Source organism: Bos javanicus, chromosome 21 (genome assembly GCF_032452875.1).
Source record: "Bos javanicus breed banteng chromosome 21, ARS-OSU_banteng_1.0, whole genome shotgun sequence".
Classification (NCBI taxonomy): Eukaryota; Metazoa; Chordata; class Mammalia; order Artiodactyla; family Bovidae; genus Bos; species Bos javanicus.
Window position 1 is genome coordinate 67,503,340 of NC_083888.1, and position 26,973 is coordinate 67,530,312.

The 26,973-nt window shown below is 50.4% G+C and overlaps 1 protein-coding gene across 14 annotated transcripts in view; it reads left to right on the forward strand.

Annotated features, from left to right (window-relative positions):
- Nucleotides 1-6,599: 6,599 nt before the first annotated feature.
- Nucleotides 6,600-26,973, forward strand: part of KLC1 (kinesin light chain 1) — a 66,264-nt gene continuing 45,890 nt past the window's right edge. For 3 of the 14 annotated variants that reach the window (XM_061395488.1, XM_061395487.1, XM_061395499.1), the window contains exon 1: nucleotides 24,228-24,336. In XM_061395488.1, the coding sequence (XP_061251472.1) occupies nucleotides 24,236-24,336 (101 nt within the window). In that variant the 5' untranslated portion in view covers nucleotides 24,228-24,235. Of the gene's footprint in view, nucleotides 6,674-17,216; nucleotides 17,453-24,227; nucleotides 24,337-26,973 lie in introns of those variants that run through there. The other 11 variants (XM_061395486.1, XM_061395489.1, XM_061395494.1 and 8 more) reach the window with 5 other exon arrangements.

A 26,973-nucleotide genomic window follows, 5' to 3' on the forward strand; every position in this document is an offset into this window, starting at 1 on the left:
ACAGAAGCAGAAGATATTAAGAAAAGGTGGTAAGAATACAGAGAAGAACTGGACAAAAAAAACAAGATCTTCACTGTAGCCCAGGATTCAAAGGGAGGGGACAGAGACACTATCTTCATTGGGAGGAAGGTCAAAGCCACTCGGTAAGAAGAATGTGGTGGTAGTGGCGGTGGGGTGGGGGTGGGGAGGGACTGAGGCTGCCGTCTTTGGGAACTGTAAGCTGGGCCCACAGCGGGGCCGGTCCTAAGACCACCCAGCTGCCACCCATCTTTTCCCCTGAGATGATGGCTCGTGCCCCCTCCTCACTCTGCACCACACCACACCTCCAGTTCCTGCAGCTTTGGAGCACATGTTCCAGTGTTTATAATCATTTAAAAAATATTTACTTATTTTTGGCTGCACAGGGTCTTAGTTGCAGCCCTGGGGATCTTTCAGTTGTGGCCTGTGGACTCCTGGTTGTAGCAGGATCTTGTTCCCTGACCATCAAACCCCAGTCCCCTGCACTGGGAGTCCGGAATCTTAGCCATTGAACCACCAGGGAAGTCCTTAATCATTGGTTTTTGACAGCAGAATCCGTGGCCTACAGGATGTCTCATGAAGGGATTTTGCACCTGGGGGCTGGCTGTCCCTGAGGAACTATGGCCCTTCCCGCAGGAGGCCTGAGGCCTCCCAGCAGCCATCTCTGCTTAGCCAGCATCACCCCATGTAATCCAGGTGTGGCGCCCCTGGGGATTCCTGCTGGGAGGTACGACTGCCCTCTGTTCCAAGCCATCTTTTCAAGGGTGCTAGTCTAGCAGATTGCCACCTGTGGAATGCTCATACCCTGGGGTGTAAAATGGCCAGTCACAAAGGAAGAGGGTCTGGAAGTTTCTTACAAAAGTAAACACGCCCCTTGCTCTATAGCCCAGCAGTTCCAGTCCTAGGTATTCACCCGAGAAAGGAAAATGTATGTCCTCCATTTCTTTCCAAGTGTGGTGCTGGAGAAGACTCTTGAGAGTCCCTTGGAGTGCAAGGAGATCCAACCAGTCCATCCTAAAGGAATCAACCCTGAATATTCATTGGAAGGACTGGTGCTGAAGCTGAAGCGCCAATACTTTGCTCATGTGATGCAAAGAGCTGACTCACTGGAAAAAACCCCGATGCTGGGAAAGATTGAAGGCAGGAGGAGAAGGGGACGACAGAGGACGAGATGGTTGGATGGCAGCACCGACTCAATGGACATGAGTTTGAACAAGCTCTGGGAGATAGTGGACGCCAGAGGAGCCTGGGGTTGCGAAGACTTGGACACGACTGGACAACAACATGTTCCCCAAAGACTTGCAGGAGAAAGGTTAGATCAGAGTCATTCACAGTAAACAAAGTGGAAGTGGCCCAAGTCCTGTCAACAGGAGGAAGGCACCCACAGGGGTGCACACTACTGGTTGCAGGAAAGGTGCCAGGCACACAGGCGGACACCCTGTGGTTCCCTTTCACGCAGAACGCTTGAGCACCCACAGCTCATCACAGTGAAACCAAAGGACACAGCAAAGCACAGTGTGGTGGGGCGATTGCCTGGGAAGTCCCGTGAGGGCATTCTGTGCTGTAATGGGAGGTTTCCGTTTTCTGATGGGGCTTTCAGTGGCGCCGCTGTGAGCATGTATCAGAACGCACCAAATGGTCTCCTTAAGACGTGCACGGGCACCTCCCTGGAGGTCCAGTGGCCAAGACTCCCCGGTCCCAGTGCCGGGGGCGAGGGTTTGAACCCTGGTCAGGGAACTAGGTCCCCTGTGCCTCAGGGAAGACCCCGCGTGCTGCAACTAAGACTGGGCACGCCAGAATACACAAAGAAAGTAAAATTTAAACAAAGGTGTGTGCATCCTACGTTGTGTAGGTTTTTCCTAAAAAAGGAAGAAATCGTGAACTGCACTCAGCATTCAGGAATGCTGGGGGTCCAGGGCCCTCCTGCGGGCTCGGACTTCTCCAGCAGAACCCAGGCTTCACATCAGAAAAAACAACAATGACAACGACGAAAACGAGAGGGCGGAGCTTCTCCCTGCAGCACCCCTTCCCTCCGCGCCCCCGCCCCACCCGGGTCCCTTCCCACCCGGTGCGCGCCGCTGTTTTCCCATTTGTCTGAGCCAGCCGTTCCCGAAGCCCAGTGAAGGCCGGCAGCGCCGGTTCTTTAAAGGAAAAGCCCCTGGAAATCTGATAAATGCCATTTTCAGAACCGAAGCCCGAGAGGGTGTGGCCTGCCGCGGTTAGCGAGGCCGGCCGCTCAGGGGTCGGCTCGGTGGGTCTGGATGCCAGGCTGCCCCTCCGCGCGGGTGCGCCGGCCGGGAGAAGGCCCGAGAAGGCCCAGGCTGCTCCGGCCGGGCTGGCGGGCGGTGCCCAGGCTAGGGGCGCGCGCGGTGGGGCCGGCGAGGAATTGGGGGGTCCTGGCCGCACAGCCTGTATTTACCCTCCCCGCTCCCTGTCCCTCCGCGGGAGCAACGCCCGTGTGGCCTGGGCCGGGGTCGCCACCCAAGTACCGCTTCCCGGCCCCTCCCGGGCAGGCCAACTTAACCCCTTCCTCCCTCCCTCCCTTCCTCCTTCTCAGGCCCTCACGGGAGTGGGGCCGCTGCCTCCTACCCCCACCTCTGAAGACCCCGCAGGATAAAAGGGAAACCCCTGATCCCGGTCTCCCCCAAAGGGCTGCCTCTGGACACAGACAACCACAGACATTTCAATAAAAAGATGGATGCTTTAAAACTATGGTAAAGGCAAGCCCCACTGTCCACTGGAGACAGAAGGCTGTGTGGTTTGTTGGGTACCATGCTTTTCTTCCTGCAGTTCCTCCACTGAGGCGATCCCAGTTGCCATGTGAATGCCTCTCTTGCAGGGGTCCCCTGATCCCTTGCTCACCTGGTCCACCCTCCTCGCCTAGCTTCCTGTCTCAGCTGCTGCAGGCCCTGGGCTCCCCAGTGCAGGGGCGTTCTCCCGTTGCCCAACCTTGCATCAGTGGTTCTCAATAAATCCTGGCTCTAGTAGTCGTGTATGGATGTGGGAGTTGAACCATACAGAAAGCTGAGGGCCGAAGAACTGATGCTTTTGAACTGTGGTATTGGAGAACACTCTTGAAAGTCCCTTGGACTGCAAGGAGATCCAACCAGTCAATCCTAAAGGAAATCAGTCCTGAATATTTATCGGAAGGACTGATGCTGAAGCTGAAGCTCCAATACTTTGGCCACCTGATTGAAAAGCTGACTCACTGGGAAAGACCCTGATGCTGGGAAAGACTGAAGGTAAGAGAACAGGATGACAGAGGATGAGATGGTTGGATGGCATCACTGATTCAATGGACATGAGTTTGAGTAAGCTTCGGGAGTTGGTAATCGACAGGGAGGTCTGGCGTGCTGCAGTCCATGGGGTCGCAAAGAGATGGACACGACTGAGCGACTGAACTGAACAAAACCCTCCCAGCCTGTCTGTGATGCCTCAGTGATTCCAAATAGCAAGAGTTTAGCTTTTAGCGTGTTCCCCCCCCCCACCCCACTCTTCATTGACCAGGGACCTCAGTCACTGCTCCATCTGGGCCCTGGGGGCTGTACAGCAGGCACAGCCGTATGGTCCAACTCCCAGCCTCTGTCTCGACCTACAGGCTGCCTGTTATGTCTCAGGTGTTAGAAGAGGGGCGTGGAAGGTGGAAAGGAGACAGAAACAGATGAGGGCAGAGGGCAGGGCAGGAGGATGGAGAGACAGAGACGGGCAGAGAGAATAAGGAGGCGGCCACGGCTGCCTTTCCAGAACAGAAGATCACTTACCCAGGAGTGAGGAACCCCTAGTCCTGCCTACAGGGTGGGGTGCCCGCTGGCCCCCAGGCACAGCTCCACCCCTCCAGGACCCAGGCTGGTCCGGCAGGCTGTTGACTACAGGGATGTGCAAGCTTGTTGCCTGTCTCCAGGTTTATGGGAAGGACAGATGAAGGCTTCGCTGCCCCTGCAGAGGCTTCCCCACCACAAAGGCATCAACTCCTGGCTCTGTGGGTGCCTGCACACGGAGACCCAGGGCCTGCCATTTGTTCCTAAAGCTGAATTAATGCCTCTTGCCTGGGAGGCAGCAAGCAGACCTCGGAACATGCAGGGCCTCAGCTGCAACATCTGTAAAATGGAGATAGCGGGACTTCTCTTGGGAGTCACTGTGAGAGTCAGAGGACTGAAGGAGATGGGATGCCCAGGATCCTCAGGGAGAACAGACAGATGGACAGATGCTTGCTTGCTGGTCTCAGTGGGAGACCCTGGGTGAGGATGGGCGCCCCGCCCCGCTGCCCGGAGGAGGGTGCCTCGCCGTGCTTCCAGGAGGGTCCCCAGGTATGGTGGGTGATTGCTTTTTTTTCCTCATCACTTCAGATTCATCCCCGCCTGAGGACCCTGGCCTGGAGTGGCCCCTGTGTCCCCAGCACTTTTGCAGTTGGCCCCTTCCTATTGTTTAGATCTCAGCCCACTTGCCTGCCTCAGAGTTCACTGCCTCTGCCAGTGGTAATCGTGTGTGCCTGAGTACTGAGTCACTCAGTCGTGTCTGACTCTTGCAACCACATGGGCTGTATAGCCCACCAGGCTCCCCTTGGTTGTGAGATTTCCCAGGCAAGAATACCGAATGGGTTGCCATTTCCTTCTCCAGGGGATCTTCCCGACTCAGGGATCGAACCCGCGTCTCCTGCTTGGCAGGCGGATTCTTCACCACTGAGCCACCAGGGCATCATTGAGCACTGCACAAGCAAGAGCAGGTATCTTCTGTGTCCTGTTTATCAATGCGTGTTGGCTCTTATGTTGACCACTGGCAGTTCAACAGGTATTTGTTGAGAGAATAAAAGAACTAGATAACAGGGCCTGAACAGCTTGGCAGCAGTGGGGATGCAGAGGGATATGCTTGAGCAATCGTAAAGACATCCACTCTTGGCCACCTGTCAGAAAAGGGCATGAGCATCCCAGGTCCCTCACTTGCTTCCGTGATGGGTGAGTGGAAGGAACAGTCACTGAGCCTAGAGTCACAGACAGAGGAGGAAGCCTTGCTCAGCCTGCTCCTCCTTCTCTGCAGCACTTTGGTCACAGCTGCCCGCCATGCCCAGTCTAAGGCGGTTGTTGAGGAAGTCACATCCAAGCTGCAGTGTGGCTGATCCAGTAAGGGAATGTGGAGGGGTTGTTTGATTAACTGCTGGTCTCTCTCTGCCCAGTAATTGCTGTGTCACCTTGGGAGCATCCCCTCTTTTAGCTCAATTTCGCATTTATAAATGAAAGCAAAGGAGCTGGACCCTCCTGTGAAAATCCAGCAGCATTTACTTCCTCCTGGGTGACTCAGTAATTGCAGGGTTAAAATGGCTGCTGGTGCTGGGGTGGTAACATCTGAAAAGCTCAGCAGTTCAAAAGCAAGTGTGTGTGTGTGTGGGGGGGGGGGTTGGGGGGTGTGGTGTGGGGCTGGCACAGAAAGCCCTCCTGGTTAATCATGCCACTTGGGACCTCTGCAGGCACGGGGGTGGGGTAGGGAGGATGGGGTTCTCCCAGGCTGGTGGCAGGCAAGGAAAGCTGAGCCTTGCCCACTGAATCAGCACGTCCTCAGGTCTGGCTGCTGAGTCAGGCCCGCAGAGCCGCGATGCAGCAGAATGGGGCCCAGCAGCGCAGTCTGACCTGGAAGTACTGCCCTTCGGGCTGGGCTGGAGGTCGTGGCATCGCGCGGCCAGGGGTGTGCCCTGGCGATGGCTACCGGGTGGGGTCCGACAGCAGAGGTGGCATCTTTGCTTTTGCCAGGAAGTAGGGGTTAAGTAAGCAGCCCACCCGGCTCATGAGCCTGGGGTGCGGTTCCTGGCGAGGACCTGGAGGCCGCGGGGAGAGCCTGGACAGTGCCTTTGAGCTTGGCCCTCTAAGACCCGATGGCTCAGGGGCGAGGGAATGAGACCTTGGGCAGGGCATGGGGGCTTCGGAGCTAGGTCTCCACCGAAGACTGGATTTTCCTGGCCAGCGGCCTCCTGGCTTATCCCAGCGTCTCTGGACCCTTTCCTGTGGTGGGGCTGGCGAAAGCTCCCCCAGCCCACCCCGCATCGAGGGTTCTGGAAAGATTTAAATGAGCACATAAAGCATGGGAATAAACATTATTCCTGCTACGTGAGAGCGTGAGCCGGCCGCGCCCGGGAGGGAAAGGCCCAGGCGTGGTGCTGACCGGCCGTGCTCGGCCAGCGCCTTCCTCGGGACCCCTTCTGCCCCGTGCCCCTGCGGGGCCGCCCCAGGAGGGCCCCCTCCCCGCCCCCCGGGCTGCCCACGGCGGCGGGCCGGGGATCGCATCTCCATCCCCGAAGTGCGCTGCGCCCGCCCCGCCCCGGGCTCCCGGGCCGCCCCGCCCCCCGGCGGCGGGGCAGGTGACGTCACGGCGGCGCGCGGCATGATGGGGCGGGAGCGCCGAGCCGGGGGAGGGACGCGGAGACGCCATTTTCGGCGGCGCGAGCGGCGGATCCGGAGCCGGCCGGCCGCGGAGCTGCAGCTGCGAGGAGCAGCCGCGGGAGACAGCGTGCGCAGGCGGCCGAGGATGCTGCGGGGTGGCCGCGCCAGCGCCCCTCGCTCGTGACCGCGGCGCCGCGCCTGAGGCGGCTGAGGCGGCGGCCCCGGCTCCGCGCACGCGCCCTCCCGGTGCTGACAGCGCGAGCGCGCGGCCCCGTGGGAGCAGCACGGTGAGTCGGCGGCCGGCCCGGGTTCCCCGGCCGCGCCCATGTCCCCCCTGCCGGCCGCGGTCCTCGGGCAGGCGCGTCCGCTTTCCCCCCGGTCCCGGCCGCCCTCCAGGGCTGCTGCTGCTGCTGCTCCCGCCGCGGCCCCTGCGGGTCTGGGCGCCCTCCGCCCGCCCACCTCGCCCCGGCCCCGCCCGGCAGCATCTCGGGCCCGGCCCTGCATCCCCGGCCCGGCCCGGCCCCGCCGCGGGGACAGCTGGAGTCCCGGGAGCCGCCCCGGGAGGGGGCCGGGGCGCGCAGGGCGGGGGCGGCTGGCTTTGTCCGAGCCCGTCCCCTTCCTTCCGGCCTCCGCCCTCTCCCGAGGCACCGCCCTGGGTGGACGCGCCTGTCACGCTCCCGGGGGGGCGGCCGGCGGCTCGGAAGCGTGCGGGGACCCTCCGGAGAGGCCGGCTGGACCCTGCCCGCCCACGATCCCTTTCTTCCGGTGGCAGACCCTCAATGCCTCGTCCACAGCGTTAGCCTAGGCTGGAGTTGCCCCTAGTTAACCTGCAGCATCCCTGCCCTGGAGTACGTGCTCTGGTCACATTTGCTGCACCTCTTTCTCTAAAAAATGAAAAGATTTGTAGAGCCAGGCAGTTTTGTATTAAAGATTATGTGTTGTTGCTGCCTTTTTTTTTTCCCCTTAAGCAGCATATTCAGAATTTGCATATTAATCGTTTGGTAAGGAGTTCTTGGAAAAATATGTTTTTCTAAAAGTGTGAGAGCAGAACATTTGTGATCCACCATTTAAATTGCTATGAGAAGGGGCAGTTGGTTCTTTGATTCTTTGCATGAGTTAAACTTTGTAGAGCATGACTAAGGCATTGATGAGAATAATTAGCTCAGTATACATACATTGTAATAATTTAGTGAATAGTTGATTAGAAATTGGAACAGCGTCCTTATATCTCATAATCTTATTTAGGATGACCCTCTTTCACGGACGGGCAGCAAGACTTGTTAAAGTGGGGAATTTGATCCACTGTTCTGTTTCCTAGGTACTCGAAGAGTACAGACATGCTAACTGCTAAAAATTCCAGATTGTGTGGGATTGTTTGTGGGGGGAGGACCCTCTCTTAGAGCCAGTTTCTCCGAGTCATCCAAGGATGCGGCCTCATGTTGCAGACGCGTCTGGCCACCCTGTGCTGTCCTGACGTGACAGTGGGTGGTCACCTCGCTGTCCTGGCTCGGGCACCTAGCTTGGCAGTGTCTTCTACGAGTACTGTCGACAGTGCGTAGTGAAGAAAGAGGTGCACGGGCATCACCAGCGAGGAGGAGGGAGGAGGCTGAGGAGAGGCACATGATGCCTTAAACATCATAGTGAGTAAAAGCTCAACTGCAGTGACTTAAAGTTTACATTTTTTGAAAAAATTATACCTTCTCGAGCATGTTTCGTAATGTTGAAAAATAAGTCAATGCATAGCTTCCCAGCTATAAACTATCTCAGACTAGAATTCTATAAAAAGAAAACTAGAAATAGAAAAATGAGAAGTTAAATAAATTGTAGGATTCATATCACCTGGAATGTAAGTGAAGTATGGTAAGAAAGCAGAATTTTATTAACAAATGATCAGTACAAAAATGCTGGGAAGTTTAGATGTCAGCTTTGTGGCCTGGGATAAACAGGATTAGTTTATTAAGATGTGAAGGCGCGGTCTTACATGTCCACTGAGAACCGGCTGAGTGGCACGTGCTCTGCCGAGGAGTCGCTGTTCTCAGGGGCAGCTCGAAGTCTGGACCATAGATGACCGTAAATGCGTGCTGAGTGCTCTGCGTGAGTGACTCTGGCTGTGAGACTTGAACAGTGGGGTGGGCCTGGGATTGGCGATGCTGCAGGTCGGGAAGGGGCGCGGTGGAGGGCGAGAGCAGCAAACGCAGCGTGTCCAGAGTGCCGGGGCTCCCGAGGACACAGCCTCGGGCGAGAGGAGCCGGGAGCCGGGAGCAGAGTTGGAGAGGGACTGACGGGGAGGGTGGACTCGGGGAGGCTGGGGCTCTCGAAGCGTTGTAGAAGCGCTGCAGCCTGTCTTTTCCCCTCATCTTCCCGTCTTGCCCTCATTAGGGTGCGTCCAGGCGCGTCCGGAGTCTGCTTTCCTGGGCATCAGCGTGTCCTCAGTTCCTCACGCGTTCCTTGGTACTTGTCACTATGTCCAGCACTACCTCATTTTACTTGTTATTTTTTTCTTTATTTTCTTTTGCCATACCGCTTGGCTTTGGGGATCTTAGTTCCTTGACCACGGATTGAACTGGGTCCTTGGCAGTGAGAGCATGGAGTCCTGACCACTGGACCGCCAGGAAATTCCCTACTTAATTTCTTATTTAGTTTATTGTCTGTCTCCTCCGCTTACATTCAGTCTCCACGAGGGCACTGGTGTGTTCAGTGTCGGTCCTTGGCACGTAATGTGAAGGAATGCGTCGAGGATCACTTCCTTGTCTTTCACTTGGGTGACTCACTGGCAGGTGACGCCCACCACAGTGGGAAGAATGGGAGGAGGAGATGGTGAGCGTGAGTTTGGGTCGATTAAATCCACAGTGCTTATCGGTGGCCAAGCGGGTTGGTGGCCAGTTGGAGATCAGGTCTGGAACTCAAGACAAAGAGGCTGGAGATCAGGATTTGGGAGCATCTGACATTTGGTAGTGATCGCAGAGTACCCGAGGGTAGCGAAGCCCGCGGACACGAGGAGGAGGAGGGCAGCATCCCATTGGCTAAGAGGCAAAGGAAGGTTTGGACGGAGGAGTATTGGGTTTGGTTCTGGAGGGCTGTTAGTGGCCTCTTAGAGTTTTCCTGAGACTATACTGCTTTCCAAGGCAGGAAGGCTATTTGAGAGATGATGTGCATTTTTTCTCCCAAGGTGTTCTTGTGCCATTCTGTCCTGTAGCTTGCTGGCTAATATACTCTTAGATCAAAAATGAACTATGATTTGGTATTTTATTTAGATTTAAGAATATTTTTAAATTTTTTTTTTTTGAGTGCTCCGGGTTCTTGTTGCTGTGCCTGGGCTTTCTTTGGCTGTCACGAGTCGGGGCTGCTCCTCGTTGCTGTGCCCAGGCTTTCTCTGGCTGTCACGAGTCGGGGCGCCTCCTCGTTGCTGTGCCCGGGCTTCTGATTCAGCGGCTTCTGTTGTTGCAGAGCTTCGGCTCTTTGGGTGCACGGGCTTAGTTGCCCCTAGGCATGTGGGATCCTCTCGGAACACGGATCGAACCTGTGTCCCCTGCATTGGCAGGCTGATTCTTAACCACTGGCTCACCAGGGACGTCCTCTGATTTTATTTTTAACTGATTTTTGCAGGCAGACAAGAGCTTTTAAATATGCTTGTCGTGTTGTGTTGTTGGTAACTTAATAAAGCAGATGTAAGTGACTATCAAAAGAACAAACAGTTAAGCTAAGTGCATATATGAAGTAGAAGTTATTTCCTTGGTTCTAAAATATTCCAGCTAGCTCAACCTTGGATTGTCCCTTTGATGATATGTTGTGGAAATTTATGCTCCGCCTCTGAAGCCACTATACTGCTACTGATGAGACCGGTGGAGGTGAATGTGTCGCTGCGCCAGGCGAGCACGGGGCAGGCGTCACCTCCGTCCTGTTGCTGGGGAGATTGAGAATTAGAGACATCTGATAAGGTTGCATCAACCAGAGGTGCCTAGCTGTGAAGTCGGGCTCCTAACTTTCTTTTTCTTGCATGTTTGAAGTTTTGAACCGTGGATCACAGCAGTACTAAGCACAGCCTTCCAGTTGCCTTCCCTGGGAAGCACCTGCCCCGTTTCTTCCATTTCAGAAGCCCAGTGGTGCCGAGGGGTCACGGTCACTCTTTGGAGTTGCTGTCTAAGGTGCTTCGGGCCACCACGCTGCTGTATTTGTGTTCTTCACAGAGGCTCATGCAGGCCGCATCGTCAGTGAGAGCTGATTGAGTCTTCATTCTTACGGTGATTATGGTGTTGTGTTTTCTCTTAAATTCACTTATTCTGTTTAAAAATGACTTGTGTTATTGGCCAAATGGGAAGACTATGTTGATTTCTATATTTTTCAGATTGTGATTTTAAAAAAACCCAATTTACCATTGTAATCATTTTTAAATAAGTTCAGTAGTCTTAAATATCGTCCAGTAAGCGTCTAGGGCTTTTCATCTTTTAAAACTAAAACTCTATATCCATTAAATAACTCCCTATTTCCCCCATCCCCTTAGCTCATGGCAACCACCGCTCTCCTTCCTGTTTCTGTAGCTTTATTTATCTTAGATACTTCACACAGCTGGAGTCATGCAGTTTTTGTCTTTTTGTGACTGGGTTGTTTCACTTGGCATAATGTCTTTAAGATTCTTCTATAGTTTCTATCCTTTTTAACTAAAACATAAAGTTCTAAAGCTTTTTTGTGTGTGAAATTTATATTAGTTCTCTATTTACCATATAATAAATTACTGCAAATTTCGTAGCTTAAAACGACAACCGTTGTTGTCTCAGAGTCTCTGGGTGAGGGGTCCGGGCGTGGCTTCTGCTCCGAGCTTGCGCCGCTGCAGCCCTGTGCCGGGCTGTGGCTCTCTCCCGGAGCTCAGGGGCTCTCGAAACCCTTTTGGTTGTGGCACAGTTCCGTCATTGTGTTTGTAGGACTGGCGTCCTGGTTTTCTGCCGACTGGCTGTCTCTTGCTGAGGGCTTGGCTCTCCTAGCTCCTGGAGGTGGCCTGCACTCCCCTGCCAGCAACACTGATTTTCTTCTATAACTCCAGATTAGTTGTGTCTATTCTAAAATATCATCCATATGAGACTAAACAGTATGTACATTTTGCATCCAGCTTCTTTGGCAGCACAGCCATTTAAAGTTGAGCACTTGGAATGGCGTGTGTCAGGGGTTTGTCCCTTTCTGTTCCTGAGTAGTGTCCCTGTGTACAGACCTCCCGCGGCCTCGCCGGTTTCCTCCTGATCTGCATCTGGGGCAGGGAGCACTCACTCTTGTAAGGACTGTGGACGTACAGTTTCTATTTTTTTGGCCAGGTCATGTGGGCTCTTAGTTCCCTGAGACCCATGTCTCCTGCCGTGGAAGCTCTTAACCACTGGACTGCCAGGGAAGTCCCGCATTTTCGTTTCTTTTGCATAAATATCGAGGCGTGGAATCGCTTATGGGAGAGATGGAGGATTGACCTTGAAGATACTGCCAGCTCTCCAAAGCGGCTGTGCGTTTTACAGTCCTCTCCAGCTTTTGGTATTGTCTGCCTCGTCGCAGCAGCTGCTGGCTGGTGGCATCTTGTGCTGGGCTTAGGGCGCCTTTCCCAGATGACTAATGCTGGTGAGCGCTTGTTAACATACTTGCCGTTTATATTCCTGCTGTTGTGAAGTGTCTGTTCAATTCTTTTGCCCATTTAAAAACAATTTTAAAAAAAATTGATTGTAGGAGTTCTCTAGGTATTTGGATTTGTGTCTTTTGCCACATGTTGCAAATATTTTTTCCAAATCTGGGGCTTAACTGTTTTTTCCTTGTGCCTTTAAAGAGTCTGCCTGCCACGCAGGAGACCCTGGATGGGTTGAACCCTGGTTCGATTCCTGGGTTGGGAAGATCCCCTACTCACTTCGGTGTTCTGGCCTGGAGAATCCCATGGACGGTACAGTCAGTGGGGTCGCAAAGAGTCGGACACGACTGAGCGACTGTCACTTTTTAATAATCAATAGTTTTAAATTTTGATGAAATCCACATTCTCAGGTTTTTTTCCTTCATGGTTCCTGCTTTCTGTTGTCTTTGTTTGAAAAGCATTAAAAATGTGTGCTCTTTAGGGAAAACTTAGGATACAGAAAGATGTAAAGGTGTAAGTGAGTTGTCTATTTCTCTTTTCCCATTTTCTTTCTCTCAAGAGAATTCAAAGATTTTTAAAAATTCTTTTTTTTTAATTAAGAAAGAAAATTATTCCATATGTGTGTTATTGATTAGCACTTAAGTACGTAAACTTTTAGTCTTGCGGTATTATGCTAATAAGATGACATTTTTCATTTTGAAGTAAAGATGCTTTTTTAAACCACAGAATGAATACTCTGTATTTATACTCGCTTGGCCCGTCACCAGTAACACCTTCTTATGTATTCTCTTAGTCACACTGTCTGGTAAAGTGGTTTTTCCTTTCCATTTGCTCAACTAAGGACTTGTAACAGAGACATCTGCATCATTTGAGTTCACTCATCCTTGTTTTAGGGAAACACGTGTTCTCTTATATTTTCATGTAGTACCTTTCCCTATAGTTTCTCATGCTTAAAATTTGCATCTAGGGAGAGGGGCCTGTGGTCCCACGTCACATTGAACGGCCTCGGTGCGCTCTCGGCCCTGGCCTGGAGCCCTGCGAGGGGAGGGGGAGGCGCGACGCCCGCTGGTGAGGGACCCGGCGGCCTTGTGAAACCCTTCTGCAGGTGGTGCGGTTGGTTATCGGAGTTACAGGGTCTCTGTACACAGAGGTGGCCGACTGCGCAACAGAACCCCACTCAGTCAGGTTCTGAGCAGGGCTATGGGGATAAGTACCCAGAGCTGTGATTCTACAGGGGCATTTATGGTAGACTCACCCAGGAGGAAAATACATGCTTTTGTAAGCTAGTGGCTTATAGCTTCTGGATGTAAACACGTTCAAATTAGATGCTGTAATTGTGGAGACTTTAATTTTAAAGCATTTCACTTGATAGGTTTTTCTGATTTTTAAGCCAGCAGGATTAATTCATTCAGTTCATCCTTGTGATTCAAGTTTAGCAGAGGAAATAAAAGGATTAGATAAAGTTAGATCAGAGGAGATGCTGTGGTTCTAGTAGAAAATGATGGAGTCAGTCAAGTCTCCATTCGGGAACACTTTAGACTCTGGACCCATACCTGTCAGTTACCTGTGTCTTTGCCTAGCCCAGAGTTTGCTGATAGAGTACCTCCTCCCATGAGGAGATGACGGTGTTTCTTCATGGGTGAGGGGTAGGCCGCGTAGAGCTGGATGAAATATGTTTATCATTATAATGTGGTGGTATATTTAGGAAACAAACTCACGATTGTAATACAGACCACGAAAGGGCATGACATTTGCATTTTTAGCCATAAATGTCATGGTGTGAAAAAGATTGAGACTCTGCAGGAGGGGTTTTTGAATTTTGCTTCAATGTGAACCTTAACTTTATTACATAAACTGAGAGTGACGCACCTCCTGCGTATCCTCCCTGCCCCCCCAGAGCAAAGCCAGCCATCCTGTGGAAAGTCTCGAATTGCTGTTCACTTTTTAAGTACGTTGTATTCTCCCTTTGACTCCACACTGTATAATTTTCATTTTGAAATTTTAGAACCAAAAAGTTTACGTACATTTTTACTTCTAACATTACTATTGATTACTTTGCTTTTCTAATAGCAGTAAGTAATGAATTGTGTACTAGAAATTTTAAAATACCTTGAAAAGGGCTTTAGATTTTTGTTGTTTATCAAAAGGGGGCAGAGGATAAAAAGATTGAGAATTGACGCTTTCTGCGACTCCCTGACAAAGCTAAAATAGATTAGGTAGGTCTCAGAGTGGGGTTTTGTGTTTTTGTTTTCTGTGCTTTGTATCATTTAATTAAAAAAAAATTCTGGTTGTCCTCCTCGCCCTCCAGCCTTTGGCCGTGACTCATCTACTTTCCAGCACCATGGACGTTTCATGTAATGGAGTCACGCAGCGTGAGGCCTTCTGTGGCTGCTCCCTGCAGTTAGCACGGGTCGGCTGTGCTGTAACATGTATCCGTGTTTTGTTCCTTTTTATTGCCGAATAATATTCCAAAGGCTTATACCACACTTTGTTTATCCATTTGTTAGTTGAAGAACATTTGGGTCATTTCCACATTTTTACTGTTAGGATTAATGGCAAAATTTTTGTTTACAAGTTCTACATTGTCCAGAGTTTTATTCTTTGGACCATTCTGTGTAAGTTTTTACATACACATGTTTTCAGTTTTCTTGGGTGTATACCCAGGAGTGGAATTGATGGGTCATTCGTGTATTTAATTTTTAAATTTTATTGCTCTCTCGTGTTGCCTTAGTCTCTGCCGTGCACAGAGTGAAGCAACTGCGTGCATGGGTGCATCTGCTCTTTGTCCGTATCTGACCTTCCCGGTTAGGCCACCACGGAGCTCTGCGGCAGGTTCTCGTTAGTCATCTACTTCATGTGTGGTGTGGAGAGTGTGTACGTGTCCGTCCCAGTCTCCCCGTCCACCTCCCCCGCTCCCCCGGCACACATACATTTGCTTTCTATCTCTCTGTATCTATTTCTGTTTTGCACATAAGTCATTTAATTTTTTAAGTTTTGACACTTGTATCATTTTACCCACAAAACACTGTACTCTTGGGTTCCAGGATACTGAATGTCTTAGTCGTTGTTATAACAGTTTGTTATAACTTTGTTATAACAGTTCAGGCTGTTATAACAAAATACAATGAACTGGGTGGCTTATAAACAACAGGAATTTGTTTCTCATAATTCTGAGGACTGGCAGGTCCAAGGTCCTGGTGATTGGAGGTTAAGCACCTGGTGAGGGTCCATCTAGTCAAGGCTGTGGTCATGTATGGATGTGAGAGCTGGACTGTGAAGAAGACTGAGCACCGAAGAATCGATGCTTTTGAACTGTGGTGTTGGAGAAGACTCTTGAGAGTCCCTTGGACTGCAAGGGGATCCAACCAGTCCATTCTGAAGGAGATCAGCCCTGGGATTTCTTTGGAAGGAATGATGCTAAAGCTGAAACTCCAGTACTTTGGCCACCTCATGCGAAGAGTTGACTCATTGGAAAAGACTCTGATGCTGGGAGGGATTGGGGGCAAGAGGAGAAGGGGACGACAGAGGATGAGATGGCTGGATGGCATCACTGACTCGATGGACGTGAGTCTGAGTGAACTCTGGGAGTTGGTGATGGACAGGGAGGCCTGCGTGCTGTGGTTCAATGGGGTCGCGAAGAGTCGGACACGACTGAGCGACGGAAATGAACTGAACTGAGGGCCTGCTTTCAGAGGCCTGTTTCAGAGGAGCCTCCCCAGGGTCACTGGGGAGGGGTGAGGGGCGCCTCTAGGGTCTCTTCTGTGAGAGCGCTAGTCGTACTCGCGAGGGCTCTGCTCCACCCGCAGGGCCTCCTGAAGGCTGCCCGTCCGTGCCATCGTGGTCGGGGCTGGGTGTCAACGTAGAATTTGGGGGAGCATAAACGTTCTGATCATGGGACTGAACTTCCCCGAATACCACTTAGGTTTTTTCTTCAGACCCATTAGAGGCTCACCCCTGCTTCTGCTCGCTCCCCCCCCCCCCCCACCCGCCTCCTGTTCCTCAGGGCTTGTGTAGAGAGATGGGCCATGGATCTGGCTGGCTGCCGGTTTCTCACTGGGTCAGCTCTTGGAAAGACATCTTAAGTATGGTTTTCTGCTGTCAGTCTTTGCAAGGCAAAGACTTCCATGTTTCTCCTCCATCTTATTTTTATTTCTCTATGCTATCTTCTGCTGTGTTTATAGGAAGTTCATTTTGCACCCGAGAACTGTCAGAATAATTCACCTTTGTTGGCTGTCATTCACTCTGCATACAGACTTGTTGCTTCCCCTCGCCCCATTTCTTTTTTTTAAAGTTAAGATATCAGTTCATTGGAGAAGGAAATGGCAACCCACTCCAGTAATCTTGTCTGGAAAACACCATGGACAGAGGAGCCTGGCAGGCTACAGTCCGTGGGATCACAAGAGTCAGACACGACTTAGCGACTAAACCATCCACCACTACAAAGTGAATATATGCCTAAAGATAATATGTGAAAAGGATATTTGCCATATACTAGCTAGTTTTTTGGTGGGAGGGTGGGAGTCAAGGAAGACTTGGGGTTATTTTTTCATCAACTTCCATTTTATACTTATTTATAATGGTCATTATTTTTACTAATGCTGTAAAACTATGAAAATGAATAAAATACTAAAAGTTTCATATAAAAAAATTTTCAAAAGATATCAGTTCATAATAACATAAAATTAACCATTTTAAAGGGTATAATTCAGGAATTTTTTAAAAAGTATATTCTCTATATACTTGGGTAAATGCTACCACCGCTAACCTAATTCTTCACATTCCTTTTGGAGTGCTTGGGTGTTTTTGTGTTATTTTTTAATTTTCTTTACCTTGAGCTTTTTAACTCCTTAGTGGAATTTCACATCATAAAACCTTAGGAGGTACGGTGACCAAGGTGGTGCTCTTTCTATCTCTGGTCTTTGCTTTGTTTTTATTCATTTTTGAGAGGGGGGAGTTTGTGGTGAAAGTTGTCAGACTGTTGAAAATTGTATTGCCTGTTAATTGGTAGGGTATTTGATTGTGTGTGTATAATCTCATTGTCTGTGGTTCAGAGGAGGAGAGAGTGAATACATGATCAGGTGGTAGAGAGGAAACAGGATTGTCACCTGAAAATGATCATCTGGTATGACAGAGCCTCCAGTCTGTGTGATCTAGGGTGGTCTTTAAAGAGTGGCTTTAGACTTTTGGGTCTTATGAAATATGCAGTGTGTTCACTGTTTCTGTTCTTGTCTCAGTGTTAGGTTGGCCTGTTTTTACTGTGGCAGAAGTGTCAAACCCTTTCTGTGTGAGGTCTTAAGAAGTTCCATTGCCTGCGGCTCCAGACTGTCCGGTCAGGCGTCACTGCTTCCTGAGTGGTGAGCGCAGCAGCACAGCAGCCTGGCGCTGGAGCGAAGGCGCATCTGAGCGGAGTGGGCAGGCTTGGATTCGGCTCCTGTCCGGATAGTGTGAGCTTAAGTCCGTCTCCTCCATGGTGAGTAGGAATTAGTGTCGGCCGACTCAACTACCTGCTGGCTGTTTACTGTTTTTGTTCTTTTAAAACAACACACAGATGAAAATGCTCGAAAACGAAGTTGATTGATGTCAGTTCTTAATACACGTATTGCGTATTTACTTTTTGGTTTTATTTTTCTCAAAGCTATACATGTACTTTTTTGTATACTTTGCATATTGATTTTAAAAAATAACCGTTTTACTTTAGAGTAGTTCTGGGTTCACAGGAAAGCAGCCACGATGGTGCAGAGCCATCCTGAGGCTGCAGGGGCCCCAGTGGGCCTGTGCCCTGCGCTCCCGGCGCTGACCTGCTGGTCTTCTGCCTTTGTGCCAACTGAGGAATCAGCAGTGGCACATAATTGCTCACCAAACTCCACGTTTTATTTGGGTTTTACTAGTTTTCTTCTTTTTCTGTCCCAGAACCCCATCCAGGGCATCATATCACATTGAATTTAGCTATCGTTTTTCCTGGTCTTTGACAGGCTGCCTTAGTGCTGTCTGACTCTGCAGCACTATGGACTGGAGCCCTCCAAGCTCCTCTGTCCATGGGACTCTCCAGGCGGGAGTACTGGAGTGGGTTGCCATAGCCTCCTGCAGGGGACCTTCCTGACCCAGGGATCAAACCTGTGTCTCCTCTGTCTCCTGTGTTGGCATGTGGGTTCTTTACCACTAGCGCCACTTAGGAAGCCTTTTGAGCAGTACTGGTCAGTATTTTATAGAATACCCCTCAATTTGTATTTGTCTGGTGTATTTCTCATAGTTAGATTGCATTTATGGGTTTGAGGGGAAGACCACTGGGCCCAGGAGTGGTTTCTAAACCATTCTGTCAAACAAACCAAGATTCCCTGGACTAATGGCTGATTCTAAGGCTAGGGTAGGGAGAATACAAGATGGGCCTAGAACATCTTGTGGTGCCAGAAAGTGCTCGAAAAACAAAATGATGGGCGTGTCAGGGGGCACAGAAGCAATGGAGAGCGTTCCCATGGCCAGAGCTGGAACAGTTCGAGCAACACAATAGTGTGGTATCTTTAATGATTAGTATTCTTAGGGATAGCCTGTGTAAAATGCTCTTTCCTAGTGGCATAGTGCTAAAGAATCTGCCTGCAGTGCAGGCAGCTGGGTTGGGAAGGTCCCCCGGAGAAGGAAGTGGCAGCCCACTCCAGCGTTCTTGCCTGGAGGATCACACAGACAGAGGGCGCTACAGTCCATGGGGCCAAAAAGAGCCAGACGCGACTCAGCCGCCAAACAGTAACGAAGCGTAAAGCCAGCTCCCACGGTCGACGCTGGCGCCAGCGATAGATGGGTGAGGAAAGAGGCCCTCTCCCAGACAGGAGCGGCTCTCAAAGCTCAACACGGCCTCTGGAAGAGTCCTTAATGCTCCTGCCCACCCCTGGGCTGCACTGAGGGACTTGCTGGTGTGTGGGGAGGCGACCTGCAGCGGGGGGCCCGCACCCAGGGCCTCAGCAAGATGCTGAGACCGACATGGCTCAGGCGGGGCCCGGACTCCTGTGAGATGCGACGAGAATGGTACGGTCTGCTTTCAGACAGTCTGAAAGTGTTGTCACATAGGGTTTTTGTCACTCTGTCCAGAAGTAACTGTTGTCACTTGTTCTGAGTGAAATGACGGCTTTTCTATGATGACCACCATTTCTAAGTAACATGCTGATACTGCTGTCTGATGGTTTCCAGTTTTGACTTCCCTCTGTAGATGTTTAGAGCTTGCCTGTTTTCTTGCCCCTCCTGACTACACAGGTGCGTCCTTTGCGTTGCCACAACCTCCCCATAGAATTGGACTTTCACTTGCTTAGGTCAGTCTTTACCGTTTGTATCTTTATCACTGTGGACGTGCCATAGCTGAGTCATGCAATAAACTGCTGACTCTTCCCTCTCCAATCTCTTCTTTTGTTCGGAGTTGATACTTGTTTTTATCTCCTTCAGCAGTTCAGTTCAGTCGCTCAGTCGTGTCCGACTCTTTGCGACCCCATGAATCACAGCACGCCAGGCCTGCCTGTCCATCACCAACTCCCGGAGTTCACCCAAACTCACGTCCAACGAGTTGATGATGCCATCCAGCCATCTCATCCTCTGTCATCCCCTTCTCCTCCTGCCCCCAATCCTTCCCAGCATCAGAGTCTTTTCCAATGAGTCAATTCTTCGCAGGAGGTGGCCAAAGTATTGGATTTCAGCTTTAGCATCAGTCCTTCCAATGAACACCCAGGACTGATCTCCTTCAGAATGGACTGGTTGGATCTCCTTACAGTCCAAGGGACTCGCAAGAGTCTTCTCCAACACCACAGTTCAAAAGCATCAATTCTTCGGTGCTCAGCTTTCTTCACAGTCCGACTCTCACATCCATACATGACCACTGAAAAAACCATAGCCTTGACTAGATGGACCTTTGTTGGCAAAGTAATATCTCTGCTTTTTTGTATGCTATCTAGATTGGTCATAACTTTCCTTTCAAGGAGGAAGCATCTTTTAATTTCATGGCTGTAATCACCATCTGCAGTGATTTTGGAGCCCCCAAAAATAAAGTCTGACACTGTTTCCACTGTTTCCCCATCTATTTGCCATGAAGTGATGGGACCAGATGCCATGATCTTAGTTTTCTGAATGTTGAGCTTTAAGCCAACTTTTTCACTCTCCTCATTCACTTTCATCAAGAGGCTTTTTAGTTCTTCACTTTGTGCCATAAGGGTGGTGTCATCTGCATATCTGAGGTTATTGATATTTCTCCCGGCAATCTTGATTCCACCTTGTGTTTGTCCAACGTTTCTCATGATGTACTCTGCATATAAGTTAAATAAGCAGGGTGACAATATACAGCCTTGACGTACTCTTTTTCCTATTTGGAACCAGTCTGTTGTTCCATGTCCAGTTCTAACTGTTGCTTCCTGACCTGCATACAGGTTTCTCAAGAGGCAGGTCAGGCGCCCTGGAGTCTTGAGTGCGGGTCCGTGTGTTGGGTGCAGGGATGTCTACCTGGTGCTCGCACCTTCCCCTTGCGGAGCCCCCTCCTGTGCCGGAGCCCCCTCCCCATGGGGAGCCCCCTCCCCGTGCAGAGCCCCGGTGTCCTCCTCTGCGCCATGTCGTCTGCTTTCTTGGCTTACCTTTGTTTTGGTTGAGCACGTCTTCAGTAGCCTGAGGAAGGCTGCATTGGGAGGTGACAATTTTTGAGACCTGTGACTGAAAATGTCATTCTTCTCACCGTTGACTGAGAGTCTGGCTGGCTGTAGAGTTCTAAATTGGAAGTAATTTCCTTTCAGAAGGTCGAAGGCATTTGTTTGTTGCCTTTTGCTCCCAGGGTTGTTCTCGAGAAGTCTGAAGTCGCTCTGATTGTTTTGACTCTCTGCACGGCCTCTCCCTGCCCTGGTGTGTAGAATATTCCTTTGTCACCTTGATGTTCTCTTGAAAAAATAGTCCTTTGGTAAAGTTTGAATCCTAAGCCTAGAACAGTGTCTGGCGTAGAATTGGGGGCTCAATAAATGTTTATTGAGTGAAGGGCTTTTACTGTCTTTGGGTTGTTTGGCGGCGAGGGCCGGGCTGCCTGGTCTGGAGGCCTGGTGGAGGTTGGGGGGCTCCTCCAGCTTCTCTCTGGTGTGGCCGAGCTCAGTTCTCACATTCCCCTGCCAGGCTTCATTGGACCTGGTGGTCTTTCTCAGTTTAGAGCCCCAAGCTAATATTGTACCGGATTGTCCGCTCTAAATTGTCCCATTCCCGTCGTTCCTAGCAGGAGTTGGTTGTAACTCTGAAGAGTTCTCTTTTTATCCCTGGTGTGTTAGAGAAAGTAAAAAACCACTCTTGTCATAAAGGACAAGTTATGTTAAAGAACAGGTTGAAAGGAAGAATGAGTTGCAGCATGTGGTGTGAGCTGTTTGCTGTTTTGCGTATCAGCTCTCGGATCACTTCAAAGCAGAGGTGAGGGAGCAGAGTGTGCACCTTAGCGGTCTTGTGCTCACAGCGTCTCTGTGTTAGTTACCGTTGCTGGTCCTCCCTTTCAGTCACTGTCGAGGCCCAGATCCTCGCCCTGCCCGAGTCACGTGAAGCACGTATGCCGCACACAGAAGGGAGGCGGTTGCTTGTCCATCTCGTTTCGAGCTTGAGTGTGCAGGGCTCAGTCCCTTCCTTCTTAGTGAAGGGCTCGTGTTTTGGTTTCCTGTGTTTCCCAGGGGCAGGGCAGCCTTTCAAAAGGAGAACCTGTGTTTTTGAAGTGGAATTTTAAAAAGAAGTAAGAATCATTTTTAGGTTACAGAATGCTCCAGGCAGGATTTAATTGTGGGTCTGAATGTGGAGATAAGCTAGATTCGTATTACTTCTCAATTCTGACCATAGTGTGGTCAGATGAGTAAATGATTGCAATAAATCCTTGGACGTGAGACTGGTAGTGTGTGTGTGTGATTTACTGAAGTACAGTTGGTTTACAGATACACACACACACACTCTTCTCCACTGTGGTTTCTCATAGGACATTGAATGTAGCTCCCTGTGCTGTACGGTAGGGCCTTGTTTATCCATTCTGTGTATAATAGCTTGTATCCGCTAATCCTGAACTCCATTCCATGCCTCCTCAGCCCCCTGACAACCAGAAGTCTGTCCTGTACAGCTGTTGCGACTCCTGTATATTAAAAATGCCTATCAAAGCTGTTATACTGGAGCTTCCCTGGTGGTCTAGTGGTTAAGATTATGCTTTGCAATGCAGGGGGCCCAGGTTCGATCCTTGGTTGGGGAACTAAGTATTCCCTAACTCATGCCATGGGGCACCTAAGCCTGCAAACCACAACTCGAGAGTCAGTGTGCCACAAGGAAAGAGCTGCTGTGCCACAGCTAAGACCCGATGCAGCCAAACAAATAATATTTTAAAAAAACTTTTATATACACTATTGGATAAAAATTACAAAGACTGAATCAGTGTTTAAAGTAATGGAAACAAAAATAGTTCTAAAGTCAAATAAAACTTATGCTTTAGGATTATTTTTGTCTTCATTATTTTACTTAGCGACTATTATCATTTGCAGTCAGAGTAGAGAATTTATTGGGGACTTGAATCCTGAGAGTTGGAAGTTAGTAATAATAGCTTTGCCTGTTGAACTGTGGATTTAAGAGATTTGATACGAAGAAGGACTTCTTGTGTTTTAGGAACTCAATTCAGATGTTAGATTTCTCAGGTTCTGCCTTGGATCATGCAGTTAAGTATCTAGTCCGTTGCTTTCCCAGAGGAATAACGGGACTTTAAAGGGTTCTCTTTTTGGAAATAAAAGCACAGTAAACAATTTCACAGGGAGAGACTTTATTTTTTTGGGCTCCAAAATCACTGCAGATGGTGACTGCAGCCATGAAATTAAAAGATGCTTGCTCCTTGGAAGAAAAGTTATGACCAACCTAGACAGCATTTTAAAAAGCAGAGACATTACTTTGCCAGCAAAGGTCCAGCTAGTCAAAGGTATGGCTTTTCTAGTAGTCATATGTGGATGTGAGAGTTGGACTATAAAGAAAGCTGGGTGCCAAAGAATTGATGCTTTTGAACTGTGGTGTTGGAGAAGACCCTTTGAGAGTCCCTTGGACTGCAAGGAGATCCAACCAGTCCATCCTAAAGGAAATCAGTCCTGAATATTCATTGGAAGAACTGATGCTGAAGCTGAAACTCCAATACTTTGGCCAGCTGATGCAAAGAACTGACTCACTGGAAAAGACCCGGATGCTGGGGAAGATTGAAGGCGGGAGAAGAAGGGGACAACAGAGGATGAGATGGCTGAATGGCATCACCGACTCAGTGGACATGAGTTTGAGCAAGCTTCTGGAGTTGATGATGTACAGGGAAGCCTGGCGTGCTGCAGTCCATGGGGTCGCAGAGTTGGACACGACTGAGTGACTGAACTGAAACAATTTCATGTGGTTAATTAGAGTAGCCTGAGGCCAGATGTTGTGTGTGTCACTGAGGGGAAGGAGAGGGGAGTATTTCTGAGCCCTTAACCACGGTCCCAGGTCAAGTGTGTATCCATGCCACTGGACATCGAGGTGAGATTGAGGCTCCAGTTCACAAGGCAGGTGAGCGAAAGGCAGGGTGTCTGATTGGACTTGGATGCGCCGCCCCTGAAGCGGCTTCCCTGGGTGCCTGTGAGCTGTTCCGGGCCTGTGCCAGCCGAGTCCTCCTCCTGTGTAGTCTCCTCAGGGCACACTGCTCAGCAGGGCTGGAGGAGGGCTGACGAGCCCGGGTGTCTGAGGTCACCTGGAGGCCAGTGCTTTTTTCCTTTTAGACGTCACTGTGGCCTCTGCCTTAAATCTTTGAGCTCTTCACTGTGATGGTCTGCAAAATAGTGTTTCCCTAGAAAGGTGGTTTCCAGATCAGACTTCAGTGGCAGATTTTTATTTTTTGGCTGTGTGGTGTGTCTTGCAGGACCTTCATTCCCTGACCAGGCACCGGGCCCAGGCAGTAACAGCAAAGAGCTCTGACCACCTGGCCGCCAGGGGACCCCTCAGAGTGCCTTGGTTACACAGACTCTTACCAGTCTTTTCTTCTAGTTTTCTGCTATTTTATTCATAGAACGCTCTTTACCTTCACCTGTATGTGCATAGATCTTTGCCTAAATTTTATTCTGGTTTCTTGTGGGTTTTTTTTTTTTTAAACCTTGAATTCTTTATTCAGTATGGAATTTATTTTAGTGTACAGTGAGGGTGGGAATGCTTCTTCTTTCCCCCTAAGTAGACAGTTGTCTCATGCTTTTTTTAGATACCCTACCTTTGGTTATAATGGCCTAGCTTGCAGATGAGAGAGACACTGAGCAGACTGAATCTAGGTGCCACTGTGTGCTCTCCTGTGATGAAGCAGCAGCAGTTGTGTCCGTGTGATGGTGATCCCAGTGGGAGGTAAGGAGGCTGTTGGGATAAAGGCATGTGCCTGAGGAGTAGCGTGAGGTATGAGCTGGGGAGATGGACAGTTTGGAGAGTCTTGTTCTTGTAACACAGTATTTGAAACGTTATCTTGTGGATGAGGTAGTGAAGGTATTTTGTGTTTATTGTAGAGGGCAGAGGTTGGCTCAGTGGGTAGAAGTTACAAGGGGAGCTGGTATCAACGTAGCAGAAGGAGTCACTTCCTAACTGAACTCTGGAGCAGCCTACCACGGAACTGTCCAGCGAAGTGCTGAGCTGTAGTCCTGTGTCTGCAGGCCTGGAGGGGTCATTTGTCAGGGGCGTTCCTGACACCTCCGCTCCCGGGAGGGGTGTGCTGAGTCCTGTGTGGGTGCTCTGTGGCCACTGTTCTCAGTGCCTCGCCTGCACCCGCTCCATGCGCTGGGGCCTGCAGGGGCCTGCACCCGCTCCATGCACCGGGGCCTGCAGGGGCCTGCACCCGCTCCATGCACCAGAGCCTGCAGGGGCGGTCTGCCACCCATAGCGCCCAGGAGGGTTGGGCCTTGCTGTGCTGTGGGGAAGGCTCATGGCAGAGCCAGGCCTCCGGCTACCCGCGGCACCGTGAGAACTGTGGGCCCAGGAACATTGGGATTCTATGCTTAATTTTCTTTTAAGAGTTTTTAAAAAACCTGCCTTAAGTGACTGTTTTTGGGGGGTGGGCTGTGTGCGTGTGCGCATGCGTGCATCCACATAACGTTTGTACTCGTTATTCTTGTGTGTGGTAAAACTGTTACAGGAGTGTGTGAGCACGCAGTGCCCTGTGGCTGGTGGTGTTACATATTCCTTAAAGAATTACAGTTGGGTTTCTTTAAATGGATTTACTTACTTGAGGCATCTCCTTAATTAAAGTGGCCGTTCTTTTCATTTTGTCTCGCTTTTGTTCCTGTAGTAAAGTCTGCCTTGTGTGGTTTTCCTACTTTTATGTAAACACTCTGTTCCCCTTTCTCTTTTTCGTGAACAAGACGGTCCCCCCTTCCCTTTTCAGCTACTGCTACGACCTGAAGAGGTGTGACACTGCCCATCCTTAGAGCCCGACAGGGTTTGGTCTGTACAGACACGACCGAGCAGTTGCTGGCGCGGTGCGTGGCTGTCTGGGGAGAGGCGGGGCACCTGAGGCGGTCGTGGGCTGGAAAGTGAGTGCAGCGTGTCTGTGTGCCCCCAGTGTCCCCCCCGCCCACCCCTGCTCCTGCCGTTAGAGTGCAGGGGTCTCCGAGCCTCCCTCCCGAATCCTGGAACGCCTGTCTGTATTCCCGCCTCCACACTGCTCCCTGGGAATGAGGACTTTGCTTTCACTGTTGTGCCTGAGTCCAGTCCCTGCTTGGTGACTGAAAGTGAAAGTGAAGTCTCAGTCGTGTCCGACTCTGCGACCCCATGGACTGTAGCCTACCAGGCTCCTCTGTCCATGGGATTTTCCAGGCAATAGTACTGGAGTGGATTGCCATTTCCTTCTCCAGGGGATCTTCCCAACCCAGGGATTGAACCTGGGTCTCCCGCATTGTAGATAGACGCTTTACTGTCTGAGCCACCAGGGAACTGAGATCCTGCCAAAAAGCCTGTTCCCTGTGCCCGGCGTCTGTCAGTCCATCCATTCACTGGATGGTCTGTGGGCACAGGAGCTGTCCTGGGTAGTGTGCATCCGGCGGGCCACAGGGTCGAGTCCTCCTGCCTTATAGATGGAGCTCACACCCACGGGGGTATAAGATACGAGAGAACAGAGGTTCTGGCGTCGAAGGTGCTCTGCAGGAGGTCACCCTGACCCGATGATTCCGACTTCCATCCCTGTCACTCTCCTGAACAGGCTTTCCTGATGGTCACTGTTTATGGCCTTAAAACAAATGAATTGTGGGGTTTAAAGGCAGACACTGAAAGCTAAGAGATGATAGTAGAAAGAGCCATTGCTTCGTTTCAGCTGTCGTCACCACTTTGCTGACGTCGTGTTATGCCGTGCCCTTCTTGTTTAATTGTTTACCTTCTCGGCTGTGCTGGGTCTTGGTTGCTGCCAGTTGCCAGGGACCAGCCCCGGCTGATCCAGGGTATTCGAAGGGGAGACGGCGTCAGTGACTATTTATGTATGTATTCATCAAAGATATAAAGAATAATAGAATGAGGATAGCTCAGTAGGAAAATTCAGTGGAGAAAAGAAGCTGAGTAGCTTGGTTTACGCGGAAAATCAATATAACCCGTGACACCAGGTTAGCTCTGACCACAGAGGCCGCAGGCGCCTTCTCGAATAGCGGAAGGTGCCCCACCTTAGACACCTCGAGTGGGTCTTAGAAGCCCAGGCAAATAAATGGTCGCAGAGGATATCTGCGCTCCAGATGGACACTCAGCTGGAAATTGAGGGGAAGAATGACATGGGGAGACCAAGCGTTGGTGAGCAAGGCCCGTAGCTTTATTTTCAACAGGGGCTTATATACCCTAAGTTACACATAGAGGATAATAGGGGATGCAAAGTCAGCAGTCTTTGATCCTTATCAAAAACCAGGGTTTCTTTCCTGCAAATTTATCGTATACAAATGGTTTAGGTGATTTACATCATTTTCTGGCCAGAAGGCTTATTAACATTTTATGACTCTTGACAACGACTTATCAACA